The sequence below is a fragment of the Protopterus annectens genome, chromosome 4.part1 (genome assembly GCF_019279795.1).
Source record: "Protopterus annectens isolate FY-2018-M chromosome 4.part1, PAN1.0, whole genome shotgun sequence".
Classification (NCBI taxonomy): Eukaryota; Metazoa; Chordata; order Ceratodontiformes; family Protopteridae; genus Protopterus; species Protopterus annectens.
Window position 1 is genome coordinate 821,434,344 of NC_056734.1, and position 19,423 is coordinate 821,453,766.

At 45.2% G+C, this 19,423-nt stretch overlaps 1 protein-coding gene across 9 annotated transcripts in view; it reads right to left on the bottom strand.

The window, feature by feature from the left end:
- GIGYF2 (GRB10 interacting GYF protein 2) overlaps nt 1–19,423 on the bottom strand; it is a 2,932,407-nt gene that overhangs the window by 25,890 nt on the left and 2,887,094 nt on the right. For all 9 annotated transcript variants that reach the window (XM_044070588.1, XM_044070589.1, XM_044070593.1 and 6 more), the window contains one exon: nt 14,220–14,310. In XM_044070588.1, coding sequence (XP_043926523.1) covers nt 14,220–14,310 — 91 coding nt within the window. The remainder of the gene's footprint in view (nt 1–14,219; nt 14,311–19,423) is intronic.

Below are 19,423 nucleotides of genomic sequence, written 5' to 3' on the forward strand. Positions count from 1 at the left end.
CCCCCAAGTAGGGCAATGTCCTTGGTCACCGTCGTTAAAGGGGCAGGAAGAATAAAGGGGCAACCCTGAAGGAGATCCGGGGATCAAATTCACCACAGAAGAGAATCCCTGCAAGTCAGAGATATGCAAATAGGGTGGGACAACGGGAGGTCTAGCAGGGACCACTGAACCACAAGGATCCACTGAAGTACCTTCATGTGCAACTGGGCCATATGTACAAGGGTGATCGGGGCTGCCATGGACCCCAATGCCAGTAAGACCAGTTCTGCTGTTGGCGATTGAGCTTGAAGGATACATAAAACCTGCTGTTTTAGGGACTGGAGTATGTCTGAGGTTAGAAATACCTCGGTATGAATTGTGTCCAACCGAGTTCCAATAAAATCCAGAACTTGAACTGGAGTCAGTAGGGATCTGTTGAGATTTATAGTTACGCCTAACTGGTAGGCTGTTTGAAAAGAATCCATGGCTTGGCAATGTCGATGCCTGGACGGGGCAGAAAGAAGCCAATCATCCAGGTAGGGGAAGACCTGGAAGCTCTGCAGCCGCAGGTAAGACGCTATCACTGCCATCACTTTGGTGAACACCCTGGGTGCTGTGGTGAGATCAAAGGGTAGCACTCTGAAGTGGTAATGATTGGCCCCTAGCAGGAAGTGGTGGAACCTCCGAGAGCGTCTGTCCACTTTGATGTGGTAGTATACATCCTGAAGGTCGACAGAGCACATCCAGTCGTTCTCATGCAGGAAGGGCAAGATAGACTGGAAAGTGAACATCCGGAATTTTGTCTTGGCAACCGACAGATTTCAGGTGGAAAGATCCAGAATGGGTCTCGAGTCCCCTATCTTCTTTGGCACTAAAAAGAATCTGGAATAGATGCCTGGTCTGGTGGACGGGCTGGATGACTCACTTTTCTAGCAGCCTGGCAATTTCCTGTGCTACCTCCTCCCTTTGTGTGGGTGGAACATCCAGGAGGTGTCTGGGAGGGGGAAGTGGTTGAATGATGGGTATTGAATATCCTCTGGATATAATCTGCAACACCCAACTATCGTTTGTGATGGACTCCCAGGCTGTCGGGTGTAGTGAAAGTCGGCTCCTGATTGCCTCCAGAGAGGAGCAGCCGGGCAGTCCTTCAAGGCTGCTGCGCAGCTCTGTCCAAGAAAGAATCTCGAGACCCCTGATTCCTTGGACCCCCCCCCCCCTCTGCCTCGGGGTCGGTGTCTGTCAATTTCCCCTCTGACTCTGCGGGAAGGTGAGTTCCTGAGCATCCTGGGAATAGCTCTGAGATTTCCGGAACAACATCATCTTTGCCCCTTGCAGATTCCTTGAAAAGGTTTGGTGAAGGGTCGAGAAGCAGATTCCAAAGGCAGACGGAGTCTTTCTCACTCTGGACTAGTTTGTCGCGTATCGACTTTCCAAAGAGGGTGGAACTGCCATACAGGGTGTTAGTAAAGGACACCTTAAAGGGCTCTGAGAAGGCACAGAGTCAGAGTCAGAGCCAGGCATGACGCTTGATGGCAAAGCCTGTCCCAGCAGCTCTATTAGCGCCCTCGTTAGCATGAGAGAGAAGCCGCATAGAGGTGATGTCAATCGAAGTGAGGGTGGCCATCCAAGAGGAGACAAACCTTTTTATCCTCTGCTGATATGGACACTGGAGTAGACTCGGCTCTCTCACTACGTCTTGCTGCAGTCTAATTACATGTGCCATGTAATTCAGTGCACATACCAAGAACGTGGCTGAAGCATACACCCTCTTCCCAAAATGGTCCATCATCCTGAACTCTCAGTCTGGCGGATTGACCATGGAGCTCTCCTGCGTGAGCTCCTTCTTGGTGGCTGTTGCTGCCACCATGGCATCAACTGGGGAACCCTTGGTCAAATAAGTTCTGTCCGAAGGCACACTAAGTATTTTATCAGGGTATTTGGGGATAGGCTCCACCATGTTGGGCTCCTTTCAATCCCGAGATGTAATCAGATCCACCAGGGGATCCATGGGAGGGAACACCCAGGATGTATAGGGTCCTGCGCCAAACCCCTCCAGGAGCACTGACTCGTCTGGGTTGGGTTTCTGGGAAGACCACCCCCTTGCTGACAAAGGATCTCTATGATGTCTCCAAAAGAGACATCTTTGGGGATTGGGCCCAGGGGAACCCTCCCCTTCCTCCAAATCAGTGTCCTCAGTGAGGGACTCTGGTGGGGAGTCTAAATGCCTCCTTTTGCACGTGTTTTCGAGGAATCTCAAGGGGGGGGGTCTCTGGAGAGGACTCGAAAACATCCATCTACTCCTGTGGCAGAACTCCCTAGGGCAGACAGGCAGCAGGCTGTCCCTGAGGGGCCAGGATGGCAGAATCCGGACAAGGTACAGAGAGAGCCAGAACACACTTGGAGGAAGTGTCAAGGGTCTCGACGGAACCGAGAGTACCCTCTCCACCACATCAAAAGCAGAAGGCGGACAAACCCCTGGAAAGGGAACCGTGACCGGGTCCCTTCACCCTCGGAGCCAACAGGTCAGATGGAGCCAAACCCCAGGCGCCGAGACTCTGAATGAGCAGAGTTTTTCAGAGCCGACACCACCACATCGGATCCAGCTCAGAGCCCATGGCTCCAAGACCTGGTTGGTTCCTAACTAGTTAGAGCCAAGCAACTCAGGGTAATGGCCAACACTAAAATACAAGCTACTATCGGCGCCGACCCCTCGACACAGAGAGGCCTCGGACCCAAATACTCCAAAACCGAGGGATGTATTGGGAGGAGGAGTGATTGGGACAAAGGCAGACTGCATGCCCCAAGCCCCAGAGGGGGAGGGGGCAGGGAAGACTCCCATCTGAATCTGTGTGTGAATAAATCTCTGGCATCATCCTGTCCTCCTTGGGTTCGGATGGACCTGGAAGAGGAAGCCACCGACACCGGTCTAGACAGCCAATGAGGGTAAGCTGATGGCGGTGAGTGGACCCTACACACCTCAGGCTTTGGGGAAAAAAGGGTCTGGAGCTGGGGGGGGGGGACCGCGGTGGCAGCCTAGTGGGATTTACCTAAGGGCTCTGCCATGGGACAGTGGCCAGGGGACTGCTTCCTCAGTCTGTCTCGGTCCTTGTGTTTATGCTTCACACCATCCCCGGTCCGCTTAGCGGGAGGTTGAGTCCCAGAGGCCAGGGCGGAAGAGGCGGCCAAAGCTGCTGAAGCAGAAGGGGCCTCTGCCAGTGGTGGAGGGAGAAGGCCCTTCAAAAATGAGTTTATTCTTCCTGTCAATCAACACGCGGGGATTGAACCCCACACAGATCTAACAGGAGGAATCGAAGTGAGCCAGCCCTAAACAAACCATTCAAACAGTGATGCCATCAGCTGGGGATAGCTTATGGCCACACTCCGTGCACTTCCTAAAACCCGGTTTGGGTGTCTCCACCATACAGATGGAGAGAGAATGGAGAGAGAGAGACACACACACACGCACACACAGCTAGAAAAGAAAGGGAAAAAAGCGTGAAAGTTTTTTTTTTTTTTTTTTTAATAAACAAATACCTGATGCCTGTCAGCTAAGTTAGAAAGATGGAAAAATGAATACGGAAGATAAATAGGACCAAAAAACTACAAACGTACCCAAAACAGATGCTTAGAGACCCAACCACAATGCAAACGCTAGCGTGGCAAATGAGATCTGAAGGGAGGTGGGAGACAGGGACATTATGGGTAGGGGAGGAGCTTGGAGCTCAGATCAGATGCTGGAAATGTGGCTAAATCGGATCCATCCCAGATCCAAGTACCCACAGGTTGAAGAGCAAATGAAGACAACTTCAGATATATGCGATTACCCTCAAGTTTCATTATCTTGTTAGTTTCAATGGCTGTACTTCAACTAAACATTGGAGTCAATTAAAAAGAATCAACTATTCCCATTTTAATGATAACTTGTGTAATCATACCCTGGGCACACATGCAGGCTCACAAGGCATTTCCATATGCTCAGTGCAATACCTATGCCACACTTAACCCTGCTGTGTCTAATCCTACTGTGCAGATAGAATTGCATATGTTAAATCTAACTGCACCTTGCACTACATCTTCCACTTATTTCCTCATGAATCTACTTGCAAAGCAACCTAGCTATACTGGGAAGCCAGACTACAGCTTGATACCCAGACTGTTGTAAAATATTAACCTGATGACACATATGCTGGTTAAATTTAAGTCACAATGATCTAACTCCTAATATACAAATTTAATAACGAACGGCAGGCAATACCTACTGTAACCATGATGACAGTTACTCAGAAGTTTACAGGTAAAGATCTTAACTATCTTCCTTTGGAATGACTCTTGCTTAACCAGCCCCCAGTGTTCATACTCATGTTCTTTCAAGTAAAGTTTTCCAAGACTAAGTGTAACTGATGCTGCAGCAGCACTGTTTGTAGGCATATGTACAATGTAAAAACTATACCAATCTACACAAACTTAATGACTAAAGTACTGTTCCTGTGTTATCTGATTTTATGTTCAACTATGGCAACAAGGCTTGCTCCAATGACTGAAAATCTGCTGAGCCACTGACAGGTTGGTGGAACATTAATGAGGCATGAGAATGGACCTGCTTAGCCTGTTCGCTAGGCAGCAGACTTTCTCAGCATGTGCACTGCAACTAGAAAATAATGCCAATCCACTACCACACCCTCACTGCCTCTCTGCAAAGGGGTTGTCTTAGTTCTTCTGTTTATGTACTTGATGACTGTTACATGACTGAACAGATGGAAGGTGGGCGTGGAATTCTGCAATGCTAGGAGAATCACCCTCATCTCCAAGATACAGATGTGACGATTGGCTTCTAAGTCTTAATTCTCTGGACCATCCTCTCCTTGAAGTGCCCCCATTCACCCCAGACAGGAGGTATGAGTGGCAACCGTCACAGCTTGGGATGACACTTTATGAAATGTCTGTCCAGATAGACAGCTGGGGATGTTAGCCACCACATCAAGTGGAATCTGTAGATCGGGGTTAAGTGAATTTGCACTGAAGGAAGGTCTGACAATTGGGACCACTGTGCAGGCAGCATCCACTGTAGGATGCTCATGTGGATTTGAGCATGGCTGATACCACAATGGAGGCTGCCATGAGTCCTTGTGCTTTGAGAACTAATGATGCACATAGAAGAGTTTTTTGTAAGAGAAGATGCACTGCTTTCTTGCACAGAAAGACTTACTGTGCATTTTCTTGTATCCAGATAGCAATCGATACATCTGATCTCTTGCAGAGGGTGAAGATGTAACGTTTTGTGAGTCACAGACTAGCTGCAACAACCATCATGCACTTGAACACCCAATAAGCAAGAGTCATTGCAAAGGAAGATAGTGAAGATCTTTACCTGTAAACTTCTGAGCAACTGTCATCATGGCTACAGTAGGTATCCCTTTTCGATCTTAATGTGGATGCTAGCAGCCTGAAAGTCTACAGAGCATCTCCAGTCATTAGCCTTCAGACATGGAAACTTTTAGTTATGTACTCACCATAACTTCAGATGTTTGGGATCCATCTCGCCTACATTCTGTACTGATGGGCTCGGAGCCGATCCCTTGGCTCCGACTCGGCACGCTTATGCTATAGAGCGAGGCCTCTTATTGGCTGAGCTATCTTTATTCCAGGATGCACCACCACTAATCCCCCAGATCTTGTTTGTCCGCATACATGCACACATGCACAACTTGATTATATAACAAAGTTAGATGTTTCAAGATGAAAGAACAGGATTCGGACCTTCTGGTATCCTCTGATCTCCAAGGAAGGGGGAAGGAGGGTGGGTTATTAGGAATGTAGGCGAGATGGATCCCAAACATCTGAAGTTATGGTGAGTACATAACTAAAAGATGTTATGTGATCCTATCTCGCCTACATTCTGTACTGATGGGACAGCGTCCCTAGCACCTAAATCCCGGGTGGCTCATTGGAAAACACTCCTGAGCACTGTGGAACCAAATGAAGCTCGTCCTCTACATGCCACATCTAATTTGTAGTGGGAAATGAAGGTGTGCGGGGAAGACCATGTAGCCGCAGCACGAATGTCCCTAATAGCAAGCTTAGAATGAAATGCTATGGAAGTAGCCATAGCCCTTGTAGAATGAGCCTTGACAGAGGTGGAAAGCTCTTTGTTAGAATAAAAATAAGCTTGAGAAATACAGTCCCTGATCCATTTGGCAATAGTGACCTTTGTGACAGCTTTGCCCAATTTGTTATCTGCAAAGGATACAAACAACTGATTTGTTTTCCTTGTTTGTTTGGTCCTGTCTAGATAAAAACGTAACTGTCTGTGTACATCTAGTGTGTGGAATATAAACTCCGCCTTGTTAGAGTATTTTGGGAAAAAAACTGGAAGCTCTAACGATTGTTGTAAGCAGAAAGTAGAACAGACCTTAGGGACAAAGGAAGGATTTGGTCTGAGGGATACTCTGTCCTTGTGAAAAACCAAGTACGGGGGTTTTACTGACAAAGCTTGAAGCTCTGAAACTCTTCTGGCAGAAGTAATTGCCACCAGAAAAGCTGTCTTCCATGACAGAAACTTTAAATCACATGTAGCTGCCGGTTCAAAGGGAAAAGAGGTTAAGGCGCGTAACACTATATCAAAGATCCCATGGAGGTGCAGGATGAGAAATCGGGGATCTCAATAGAGCAGCACCTTTTAGGAAGGTCTTGCACAATCTGTTGCTCATTAAAGGTGGGTCTATGGATTCGTGAAAATTAGAAATTGCTGCCAATTGTACCTTGATGGTAGAAACTGAAGAGCCTTGATTAAAAAGAGAAGTCAGAAATTTTAGTATCTCTGCCACAGGAATAGAAATGGGGTCCAGGCCCCGGAGTTGAGCCCAAATAGCAAATCTTTTCCATTTGCTAGAATACAGTTTCTTTGTAGCAGGCTTATGGGCCGAAGATAATATGTATACAACATCTGAATCCAATGTATGACTCCTGACTATCGTCGGAAGAGGAGGAGCCAAGCCGTCAATTTTAAGGTGTGTAGGGACTGGTGGAGTAGTCCCGACTGATGAACCAGTAGGTCTGGTATCTGATCCAGAAACCATGGACCTTGCAGGGCATGTTTCCGGAGATAGGGGAACCACACTTGACGGGGCCAGTAAGGAGCAATTAAGATCATTTTGCTCCCCAAGAGAGATGCCTTTTGAATCACTCTGGGAAGGAGAGGAACTGGAGGGAAGGCATAAAGCAAGCCGGTGGGCCAAGGATGGACTAATGCGTCCATGGGGCTCTTCCCGAAGCCGGGTTAGGGAGAAGAATTCTTCGCACTTCGCATTCAGAGGAGTCGCGAAGAGGTCGCAACACAGAACTCCCCATTCGCTGAAAATCTGACTTGCAACTGTCATATTCAGAGACCATTCGTGAGGAGAGAGAATGGTCCTGCTCAATCTGTCGGCTATCACATTGGACTTGCCCGGTATGTGAGTAGCCACTAGGAAGCGTTTGGTGGAGACTGCCCATTCCCAAACCCTCATGGCTTCTCTGCAAAGAGGATAAGATCTGGTCCCTCCCTGTTTGTTCAGGTACCAAACAACTGACATGTTGTCTGAGTGAACGGCAATCACGCCTTGAGGGAGATAATCGTGGAGGGCTTGAAGGGACAGAAGTACTGCCCTCATTTCCAAGATGTTGATATGAAGCAAAATCTCTTCCGGATACCATTTGCCTTGGACTGACCTGCCCAGGGAATGCCCCCCCCCCCCCGTCTGGGAGGCATCCGTGGTCAAAGTGGCCGCCGGAGGAGGTAGAACAAAGGGTCGTCCCTGATCCAAGTTGGAGGGCACTAGCCACCAGCGAAGGTCCCGTCTGCAAGATTCCGTGATCCATACAAGGTGGTTGAGGGGGAGTTCCTGAAAGGACCACTGAGCTGAGAGGAGCCACTGGAGAATCCTCATGTGCAACCTTGCCAAGGGGACTAGTAGAACCGTGGCGGACATGGATCCCAATAGCTGCAGGACCATTCTGGCTGGGGCTTTGGACCTGGGAAGTAAGGCTCGAACTTGATTTTGTATGGTTTGAATTCTGTCTGTAGGTAGATAGACCCGCATTTGGTTTGAGTCTATCTCTACCCCTATGAATCTTATTCGTTGAGATGGCCGCAACACAGACTTTGGCCAATTGAAGGTGATTCCAAGGGAATTGCCCAGTGATATAGTGTCTTGTAGGCTCCGCAGAAGTAGATGCTTGGAGGTGGCAGTTAGGAGCCAGTCGTCTAGATACGGAAACACCTGGAATCCTAGACTTCTCAGGTGAGCAGTCACTACTGCCAAGCACTTGGTGAACACCCTGGGGCTGTGGTGAGACCAAAGGGCAGTGCACGGAACTGAAAATGACTGCCTCCTAGGCTGAAGCGCAGATGTCTCCTGGACGCTTGATGTACCATGATATGATAATACGCGTCCTTGAGATCTATGGAGCACATCCAATCACCTTTCTCCAGCAATGGGAGAATGGTTTGTAGAGTGACCATTCGGAACTTGGACTTTCTGACTGAACGGTTTAGGATGCTGAGGTCCAAAATGGGCCTCAAGTTCCCGGTCTTTTTTGGCACCAAAAAGAATCTTGAGTAAGTCCCTAATCCGATCTGGTCTGCGGGGACCGGTTGGATGACTCCTTTTTGCAGCAGCTTTGAAATTTCTGAGGCTGCGGTATCCCGTTGACTGGGTGGCGGGTCTGGGATTTTTTTGGACTGAGGGGGGGGGTGAGAGAATGGGATGGAGTAACCTCCGGCGATAATCCGAAGCACCCATCGGTCCTGAGTGATCCTTTCCCAGGCCTTCAGGTGCTTCGAGAAACGACCCCCGACTGGCTCTGGAGCAGCACAGCCGGGCAATCCCTCAGGGACTATGAAAGGCTGAAGAGCCACGAAAGGACTCGCGGTCTCCAGTGTTGCGAGGGCCTCTGCCGCCTCTGGGACGGCGTCTTCCGGATGAATTTCCCCCTCCTCTGCCTCTGGAGGGGGAACCTTCCTGCTGAGAGGGGTAAGGCTTCTGAGATCTACGGAACCACATTTTCCCTCCTCTTTTAGCCTTGGGATAAGGCCGAAAGGGAGTGGAAAATCGTGCCCCTACGGCAGTCAGAGTCTTACCTTCCTGTTCACAGCGGGTTAGTGTGTCTTTTACCTTGGGTCCAAACAGGGAGGACCCATCAAAGGGGGCGTCGGCAAATGAAGACTTAAAGGCCTCCGCGAAATGACACAGGTGGAGCCAGGCTTGTCTCCGCAGAGCAATGCCTGTACCCGCCGCTCTAATCACCCCTTCGGCCGCATACGAAATGAGCCTCATGGACGAGTTCAAAATGGACGACATTGTAGCCAGCTGAGAGCCAACCGTCTGGGTCAGCTCCTCAGGCAGGTTACCCAAGAGGGTATCGGATAGCTCCTTAATCAGATCCCTCTGAAATCTCGTAAAGTGCATCAGGCAGTTCAAGGACCTCAGTGTAAAGGCCGCTGAACTAAGGGTGCGCTTTCCGTACCGATCCATGCTCCTAGACTCCTTATTAGGAGGATGGACGGACGTAGAAGCCTCTGCTACATCTTGCTGGGTAGCAGATGCCACCACCAAAGCATCTACAGCCACACCTTTAGTAAGGAACTCTCTATCAGGGGGCGCCGAGAGAAATTTGTTCGGACGAGCGGGCACCGGTTCCACAGAGTCTGGGTGTTCCCACGCTCAGATCAAATCCAAGAGCTCGTCGAAGGGCGGAGACACCCAGGAGGCGGAGGGCTGAGCCCCAAAGGCCTTCAGGAACACCGACTCATCAGCAGAGGGAGGTTTGGACTGCCAGCCGCCTCGTTGTTTTTGGGCTTCCAGGATGTCTGCAAAGGAGACATCATCCGAGGACGACTTGGGGGACCCTTCTGCATCATCGAGATCAGTGTCAGATGTCAGAGACTCATCAGGGGAGTCAACGTGCTTCCTCTTGCACGATCTCTTCCTAGGAGGTTCTTCCGAAGAGGCTTCAGAAGGACCTCCAGGAGGGGGAGAAACCCCAGCGGGGGTAACCTGAGGCCCAGGGGCTCTGCTGTCTAAGGACAGGGGGACTGCCAATGACCCAGTCTCCAAATGTAGGGAAGGAGCTGGGGAAACCGTGGAGGTAGCCAAGGAAGATTTGGCTAAAGCACTCCTCATAGCCCTGAAGGCGGGACCACCAGAATCCTGGGAGGGTCCCACCTCCGTGGCCACGACAGTGGACGGTACTCCCGCCGCCGACGCACCAAGAGGGAGACTTGGGACCGAAAGCATCAATCCCGAAGCCTCCCCCCCAGGGCCGAAGGAAGAAGTCCGTGTACTGAACTCCGACCCAAGAGCCGGAGTTGGAGCAAGGGTCGGGCCCGACCCTAACACCTCCACAGGTTCCACCAGCACCGGCTCCAACGGTGCCGAAGCTGTTGGAGGAGGAATCACAGTAGGGGAGTGGACCATCGACTCCGAAGCCAAATGGGCTGGAGCCGAAACCAGCTTTTGGAACACCGGAGACTGGAAGAGTCGAAGGAGCACCCTGTCGATGTCCGAATCAGACATCTTGGATGATCTGGAGGATACCGATCGGGCCCGAACCGATTTCTCCATCGGCTCCGAAGGGCTCGGGGACCGGCTCCGAAACGACTCAACATTTATCGGCTCCGAGGAAGGTTTCAAGGAAATTTCCCTCGGTGCCGATAAGGACTTCGGCTCCGAGGGGGAAGAGTCTGAGCCGATAACCCATATCGGCTCCAATATCAGTGGAGCCGATGAGGGTGACCCACCTCTCGATGCCCCAGACCTCGGCTCCGAAACCAGAGGGGTCGAGGCTGGAGGCATCGAGGCAGACCGTTCCGACCTCGGCTCCGAAGTCCGTGGAGCCGATGGAGAAGTCTGCTTAGTTTTTTTAGCGGTCGGTTCCGACTGACTGGTCGGAGCCGACGCTTTCTTCTTTTTAGAAGGAGACGGAGAGGAAGATAAAGCCTCCTCGAAGGAAGGCTTGATTAATCCTTTGAGGATTAATTTGTTTTTCCTCTCCTGGAGGACTCTAGAAGAGAACGCATGGCATACACTACACGACTCTTGCAGGTGTTTAGCACCTAGGCAATAGACGCACGAGAAGTGGTCGTCCGTTATGGACATTTTAAAACCACACCTCGTGCATTTCTTAAACCCGGAGGGTTTGTGTTCTTTCGACATAACCAAGCCAAAACACAGTTATCTACAACTAGAAGAATGGTTTGACACACAAGAAAAAATATATCACTAGTTTAGTGTTAAAATTTTAAACTAAAGCCTTTTTTTTTTTTTTTTTTAAGACAAGACAAACTTTTCACAAAGAAAAAGAGATAAAGAGGGTCAAGACCCTCTAACTTAAACGGGTACTTGACCCACACACAACAACTAAGGTAGTAGAAACCACAGGGGAAGGCCCCTCTAACTTAAACGGGAACCTTCCCTGACAGGAAATAACACGAAATTCTCAACTAAAACTACCAAAACACACTCGTATACAAAGAATAGCCGTTAAAACAGCTTTTGGATTTAAATGAAGCAAAATACTGACAGGAAAAAGCCTAAATAAATAGTATTTAGCCCAGCCAAGTTGAGACCACGTCTAAGCTCTGTAAGTGGCAAACGAGATCTGGGGGATTAGTGGTGGTGCATCCTGGGATAAAGATAGCTCAGCCAATAAGAGGCCTCGCTCTATAGCATAAGCGTGCCGAGTCGGAGCCGAGGGATCGGCTCCGAGCCCATCAGTACAGAATGTAGGCGAGATAGCATCACATAACATCATCACTTCCACCATAATCATTATAAATGTGGCATTTCTGAAGTGAAAGTTTAGGCTCATAAGATCCAAAACTGGCTGAAGGTGCTTGTTCTCTCTCCTCCCAAACATCTTTATTACATTTACACATATGACAAAGGCAATCTTACATTTATATAAATGAAAAACATATAAAATAACACTTGAGTTGCAAACAGTTTATATCACAGACACCATTGAAACAACTGTAGATGTAAACATCGTACATCACTTGTAAACCATCCAATCATTGTCAGTCACGCATTATATAGCTCATTCAAATCCTGCCTCTTAAACCTCATTCTTGTACTCCATATACTGTTCCCACAATTTCCATTTTTCCTATGTAGTTTGCTCCTTCCCTTTTCTAAAGATCCCAATTCCAGTTGTTTTATCTCTGTTACTATATTCACTACTTCTAGTAAAGTTAGTCTAGACTTTGATTTCCATTTCTTACTGATTGCTTTTTTGGCAGCCACCACAATTAGACTCAGCAAGGCTTTACTATGTCTGGGCAATTCCGATTCTGAATGCATAATCATCTCCCCAGTCAGTCCAATCTGCTCATCCAGCATCTCCGACAGAGCAGTCTGCAGGGAATCCCAAAAGTCTGCCAGCTCATCACACTTCCAAAAAAATATGTTCCCAGTTACCTCTTTCTTGCCATCACACCTCCAACATCTGCTATCCACCTGAGGAAAAATTATTTGGCGTCTACTTGGGATATAAAAATACCTATATAAACACTTCCAGGCAAAGATCCTAAATCTTTTAGACTTTGTTGCATATTTAGGAGATATACATATATCCCCCCATTGTCTCTCTGTGAACTGCTTAATCTCTCTTCCCAATGCTTTCTAAGCTCCTCTGATTGATTCTTGTAATTATCAAGCAATTTTTTATATGCTTTACTAATTATTCCTTTTTTAAATGCAGCTTCTGTACTAGATTATATTAAAAGCTCATCCAGTGCTGGTCTTTCATTTAGGAGCCTATTTCTCTTTGCCTATACTCTGATATCAACCCCTGATAGGGAAGGCAATCTCTAACCTGCAGTCCAAGTAAATTCTCGGCCACTTCCCATTCTATTACCTTTCCCTTTCTAGTTATTTGCCAGTTTTCTCCAATAAATTCCAGCCCATTTTTGCCTATTATCTGTATCCCTGACCACAGTCAACCCTATCAGCAAAATCTCTTTTCTCCACTCTCATGCTGGTTTGGTTCTTGGAATACTCCCTGCTATTTTATGAATATAATACTCTGTATGATTTTGGCTGTTTTCCGTAAGAGTCTGCATCCAAAAATCCCACTCTCTCCTTACTTCTTGAGCTTTCTCCCTGTGTCAGCATCATTCCTTTCCACTTTGAACTGTAGTTTTCTGCTTGTGCTACGTACAAGAGCCTTAACTGTATTGCTATAAAATACCCCTCAAATTAGGTAATCCTAGTCCACCTTGTTCTATTGGTAGAATCAGCTTATCCCACTTGACCCTTGCTACCTTCCCTTCCCAGACAAAATCCTTCAACTCTTTTTTTAACTGCTAGCCACAATTCCTCCGCTGGTTGATAAAAGTATGCCTGATGTGTGTACAAGACTAAAGGGACTAAAAACATTTTAATGGCAAGGTGTTTGTTCTTTCGTGCAAAAAGAATATGTAACAATTTCTTGACCCCATCTGGTCAGACCTCTTTGATGGCTCTTTTGAACTGGCAGTGTGGAACATCTAAAAGATGATGAAGTTGCTGGGGAAGGGTTTGGGGAAAAGGCAAAAAAAACAATACGGGAGTTTTTCCAGTACTGTGACCAAATTTCCCCTAGTTACTAGAAGTACCACACCTGGGCCATCTTGAAAAAATACTACTAGCCCGGTGGGTGGCAAAGTAGTGCAATGGGTAGTATTGTTGCCTCACAGCAAGAGGTTCTCCAGTTCGTTTCTTGATGGGGGTGCCCTCTAAGTGGAGTCTGCCTGCCTGTGTCAGACTGAGTTTTCTCTAGCTGCTCAGGTTTCCTCCCACATTCTAAAGGCATGCATTAAGTGTACCTCAGATTCTAAACTGTCCATAGGCATGCGTATGCAAGTGTGTTGATATAGATGAAAGAGCTCGTAATCTATTTCTGTTTTCCCCTTTTGCCATGAAAACTCTGTACACTGCAGTGCTGTCTATAGGATCACTGTAGGAGTCTGATGCAACTCCTGAGAGAGTAATAGAGCCTGGTAGGTCTATCCTGGTCAACAGCAGATGCTTAAATAAAACATAGTTACCAGTTTCCAGACATCTGAGACACATCTCTGCTGTAAAAAGATACTCATCACAGTTAAGAAATGATCTCCGTGTCCAGCAGTTCTACACACAGACCTCTTCACTACATGACCCAGTGTCCAAACTCCTTGAAGTTTCAGTAAGGCTTATGTAATTGTTTATTTCACACACACTCACCTAAAAGCCGAGGATCTGCTTTCACCATTTTTTGCTTCTTTTTCTTCTTCCCCGGCTGTACAGACTCTGTGCATGACTGCAGGGGTACCCTCTTAAAAACAAAATGAGACCATTAGCATACTTGGAAGTCAGGAGAAATGTAATTTAAAAATGAAATGTAAAATTTAACTGAAACATTTACTATAAATCTACATAGTGGTTCCCTAGCCAATATTTTTTGAAAGAACAGCTACTAGACAAGTAAGTGATGGCAGACTGCCAGGACATTCAAAAAGGCAGACCCTCATTAGAAAAGGGCAGAAGTGCATTAGCTAAGACATGGGAGGTTGTCAAAGCAGGTGGCCACTATTTATGTCTGCCAATTTCTCTTCTCACCACAACACAAGAAAAGATGCATATTTATCATGCCAGATCAAACCAAGCTCAGCTACAAAGATGCACATCGTTTTGGGAGTTGGGGTGGGAGTTGAACTAGAACCAAGATCCTGTGCTAAGAATGATGAGCACTTCTCCAACAGCATGCTGTTAGGACAAATATTGTATTAGGACACAGCATTTTATTCCCAGAGCCCATCAGATTGACCCAAACCATTGAACAAACGCACTTTCTGCAAATCAATTAAAAAAAAAATGAAACAGATAAAAAAGTTAATCCACACGGAGTTAATGCTCTTGAAACACAGCAAATGAAGATAACTATAAAACAAAAAGTATATAACAAGAGCAACGCAATGAAGGGCATATAAACTGGATCAAAGCAAGATCAAATATTTCCAAGCACGATAATCCACAAGATGATGTTGGAAATAAGTTTTAATTCAGTGCACAATGGTTAGCGCTTTCGCGGTTAGCTTCATCAGACCAAAATTAAACATTACAATTCAATTTAAATAGCCTAAAAGGCGGGAAAGTTGATCTAATGCTTAAAGCAATATCACATAACAAATATAAAAAATAAAGATGACATATAAAAAACACCAATCGTACTCATATTGATGACAATCCACCTATGTGCTATAACACACAATAGAAACTATGCAATAAAAATTAGACACTTAATATGATATTAATATAAAAAAATATATATATATATATACATAGAAAAGCATATATCAAATACTAAAACATAACAAATCAAATAAATAAAAACATATAAACCTATATGCATAACATATATCTACTTAGCACACATATAGGTGATCTAAGATGATTGATAAAACATCTGTGTGTCATATATACATCGTACTGGCCACATATTATGCTGTGATCTAATACCTATATGTATCTATAGTATCTACAACTGCACAGCCATAATAGAGTACCTATCTAAGCTAAAAGCAAAATAAACCCAGGTATATAAATGAAAGGGGCATATCAAAATGTAAGCACAGACATCTCATCATCTGTGTGTCAACCTCTAATTTTCAACCTCCTCATCTTCAAATAGGGTTTAATTGGAACCTTTCCATTCAAACCAGGAGGCATATCAGACCTGAGTCTAATAATCCAATTACTCTCTTTGGACTCAGTCAGATTACGTATATCACCACCTCTATTGGAATCATACATTTTTTTCAACGATCCTAAACTTGAAGGAATGGTCACTGCTGTATTCCCCTACGTGTCTGGCTAGTGCACTGTGAACTGTACCTTTCCTCATATGGTATACATGTTCACGCATTCTATCCCTAAGGCACCTATTGGTCTTACCTATATAGAATGCGGAACACATGGTACAGGATGCCAGATACACAACATTAGTGGACATACAATCCCCACTCGCTCGCACCCTGAAATCTCCCAAACCACTAGGGTGGACAAAGACGGGGTTAGAGTCAATGTAAGAGCAAAAATTACAATGATTACACAGGGATGTAAACCGGACACCATCAGAAGAAGCCAACCGAGGTGCCTTAGGATAACACAATAACTTCTTAAGATTCATCTTGTTCTTATAGATGAATCTAGGTTTATCACCTACTACATCCCTGACTGCTGGGTCCACTGATAAGATATGCCAATGTGCATTGATAATGTCCTTCACACTCCCCACATCACGTGTATAAAAAACAGGGCACATAGCTCCACTAAAATCACCACTCATCTTCACAACTGGGTTGTCTACGGAAACTTCATCCATCTTAAAAGATGGCTGTGCAGTTGTAGATACTATAGATACATATTTTATTGCATAGCTTCTATTGTGCGTTATAGCACATAGGTGGATTGTCATCAATATGAGTACGATTGGTGTTTTTTATATGTCATCTTTATTTTTTATATTTGTTATGTGATTTTCCTTTAAGCATTAGATCAACTTTCCCGCCTTTTAGGCTATTTAAATTGAATTGTAATGTTTAATTTTGGTCTGATGAAGCTAACCGCGAAAGCGCTAACCATTGTGCACTGAATTAAAACTTGTTTCCAACATCATCTTGTGGATTATCGTGCTTGGAAATATTTGATCTTGCTTTGATCCAGTTTATATGCCCTTCATTGCGTTGCTCTTGTTATAAAAAAAAGATGAAGTTTTGAAATAGGAGTAATGTACTTGCCATAACTTGGTGTGTGTGTGTGTGTGTGTGTGTATGTATATATATATATATATATATATATATATATATATATATATATATATACATATGTGTGTGTGTGTGTGTGTGTGTATATATATATATATATATATATATATACATATACATATATATATATATGTGTGTGTGTGTGTGTACATATATATATATATATATATATATATATCTATATATATATATAATATGGGAGAGCTACAGAATCCTGAAAGCCCAAAATCCTGAGCCAAAATCTCGAAAGTTCAAAATACTGAAAACTCAAAACAGGATACCAACACTTACTATATTCCAGCACAAGAACATACAGAAACATATTACTCTTCAACTATATGCAGGAGGCAAGCACCCTTGCACTCCCATGTAGGAGGCTGCGCCCCCCCCCCACACCCCCTGCTACTTAAATATATCAACTCCAAGATTGCACTTAGTGTAGTGAAGTGCAATCTTGGAGTTGATATATTTAAGTAGCAGGGATGTGGGGGGGGGGGCTTGCCCCCCACATGGGGGGTGCAGGAGGGCTTGCAGAAAAATTCCTCACAAAGGCTTTGCTTAACCTGGAAGACACCACAAAGGCAATATACCCAATTATCCTTCTGGTTGTGTAACTGGTAATTGTAATTTTGTTGCAGAAGGAAAGAAACTCCCCCTTCCAAACGGCAATGGAGATAAAGGAACAGCAACGAAAGACATAAAAATTATCAACGATCTAGTTGAGGTCTTTACTAAAGAAACTTCCACATTTACTCCTACATGCCTTCTAAGAGGAGCTTTGAAGGAGGTAGCATGAGTTCAAAAACAGGGGAAGCAAAGGTGAACTGTGGTACTACCACGGAAGTGGAGAGTAGAGCAGTAACAAGACAGCATAAAGATTTGGAAACTGGATGTCATATGGAAGAGGTGGAAAATACCAAATGAGCCCCAGAAGCTATTGAGGACATCATAGGTGAGACAGTGCCTGCTGTTGCACTTGTTGTTTAATAGGGAAGCCAAGAGGTACAGGCTGCTGCCATTAGGCAAAAAACAGAAAACCAGAGGAGAAAAACCAAAGGATCAAATTGCTGTCAAGAGAGCAGTTAGACTTTCCTACTGGAATGTCCACAGAGTTTCCTGACTAAAAGAATACAGGGCATAAGTTATATGTCCCATGCAGACCGTCTCAAGGTCCTACCGCTGTATACGGTTTCCTACAGGCTTTTGAGGGGAGATTTATGCCTGGCATAAAGGGCATTGGTCAGACCCCACTCTGATGGACCTCCTGCATATCCACAAAACAAACAGCACCAGAATTACCAATTCTAAAGACTTAAACCTTGCCTGTGATATAAATAGGACCTGCTAGAGAGATAGGTATGTATCCCAGAGACTACCCCGTCTATGGAACAGGCTCCCCATCCATGTGAAGCAGATTTCTCCCTAACCCAATTCAACTGCAACTTAGACAATTAGATCGGAAATTCATCCATGGTTTGGCACCCATGTCTCTAACAGAAACAGGTAACCTGCAAATGGTTCATCTCCAAGGCCCATGCTTACACTTATCAAAGGTAGCAGAACTTGTCAGAGATTTGGCATGCATGGCTAGGTTTAAAAAGGCCCGTGTGGTCGTTAGTCTAGTAAACACCTATGAAGCTACAGCTAATGAGACACAATCAGCTCTATAAGAAGAAAACAACCCAATCATTGGGAACAGTTTTAACACCTATAAAAAAGGCATAGCCAGCACCATCGAAACATATGTAAACTCCTTTTATTGTAGCAACACCATAAAAATCAGACCGGTTTCAGCAACATTGCCTTCTTCAGTGATGAAATCCAGGGCACAATTCCCAGGTACTTATACCATGATTAATCATCATTAATTATACAGGCATCAATATTTAAAGCAACAACAACTTTTTGTCAGAACCATATTCATACAAATCTATTACATATGGTCATTTAACCCTGGGGAAAACAACCCCCCAAATTTAATGATCCCACCCTTCTCCTTTCTAGTTAATATAGCATGCCATCCCAATTTATTCATCCTGTCACCCCAAACTTTGTCAATAACCATAAAATGAAATTTGGCATTATTATGTTTCAATGTATGTTTATACAAAGCATTTGACATACGTTTGGTATGAATGTCACTGAGATGTTCCGATATACGTACACGCATAGATCTCGAGGTCTGCCCAACATAAAAGGCGGCACATGAACATGTCACTAAATATACCAGCCAACCTGACCAACAATTTGCAAAATATCTCATATCATAAACCTTACTGGTATTCTTGCTAGAGAAAGGTTTGGTTTTTAACGTGTTTACATGATGAATTCCCACAAGGGTATGATCCAAAAACTTTGTCACCAGTTAAAGTACCCTGATGTTCATTATTTTGATTCCTATTGCCCAATTTATAATAGCTGAAATGAGAGCCTAACGTACGCCCTCTTCTATATGAGAATTGGCATCTGGACATGAGTAAACTGGACAATTCATCCCTGGCTAACAGAATGTTCCAATTTTTATTTATGACCTCCCTAATAATATTACTATTTCTGCCATATGTAGTGACGAACCTAATAATATTCTCATCATCATGCTTTCTATCATGATACTTAAGCGTA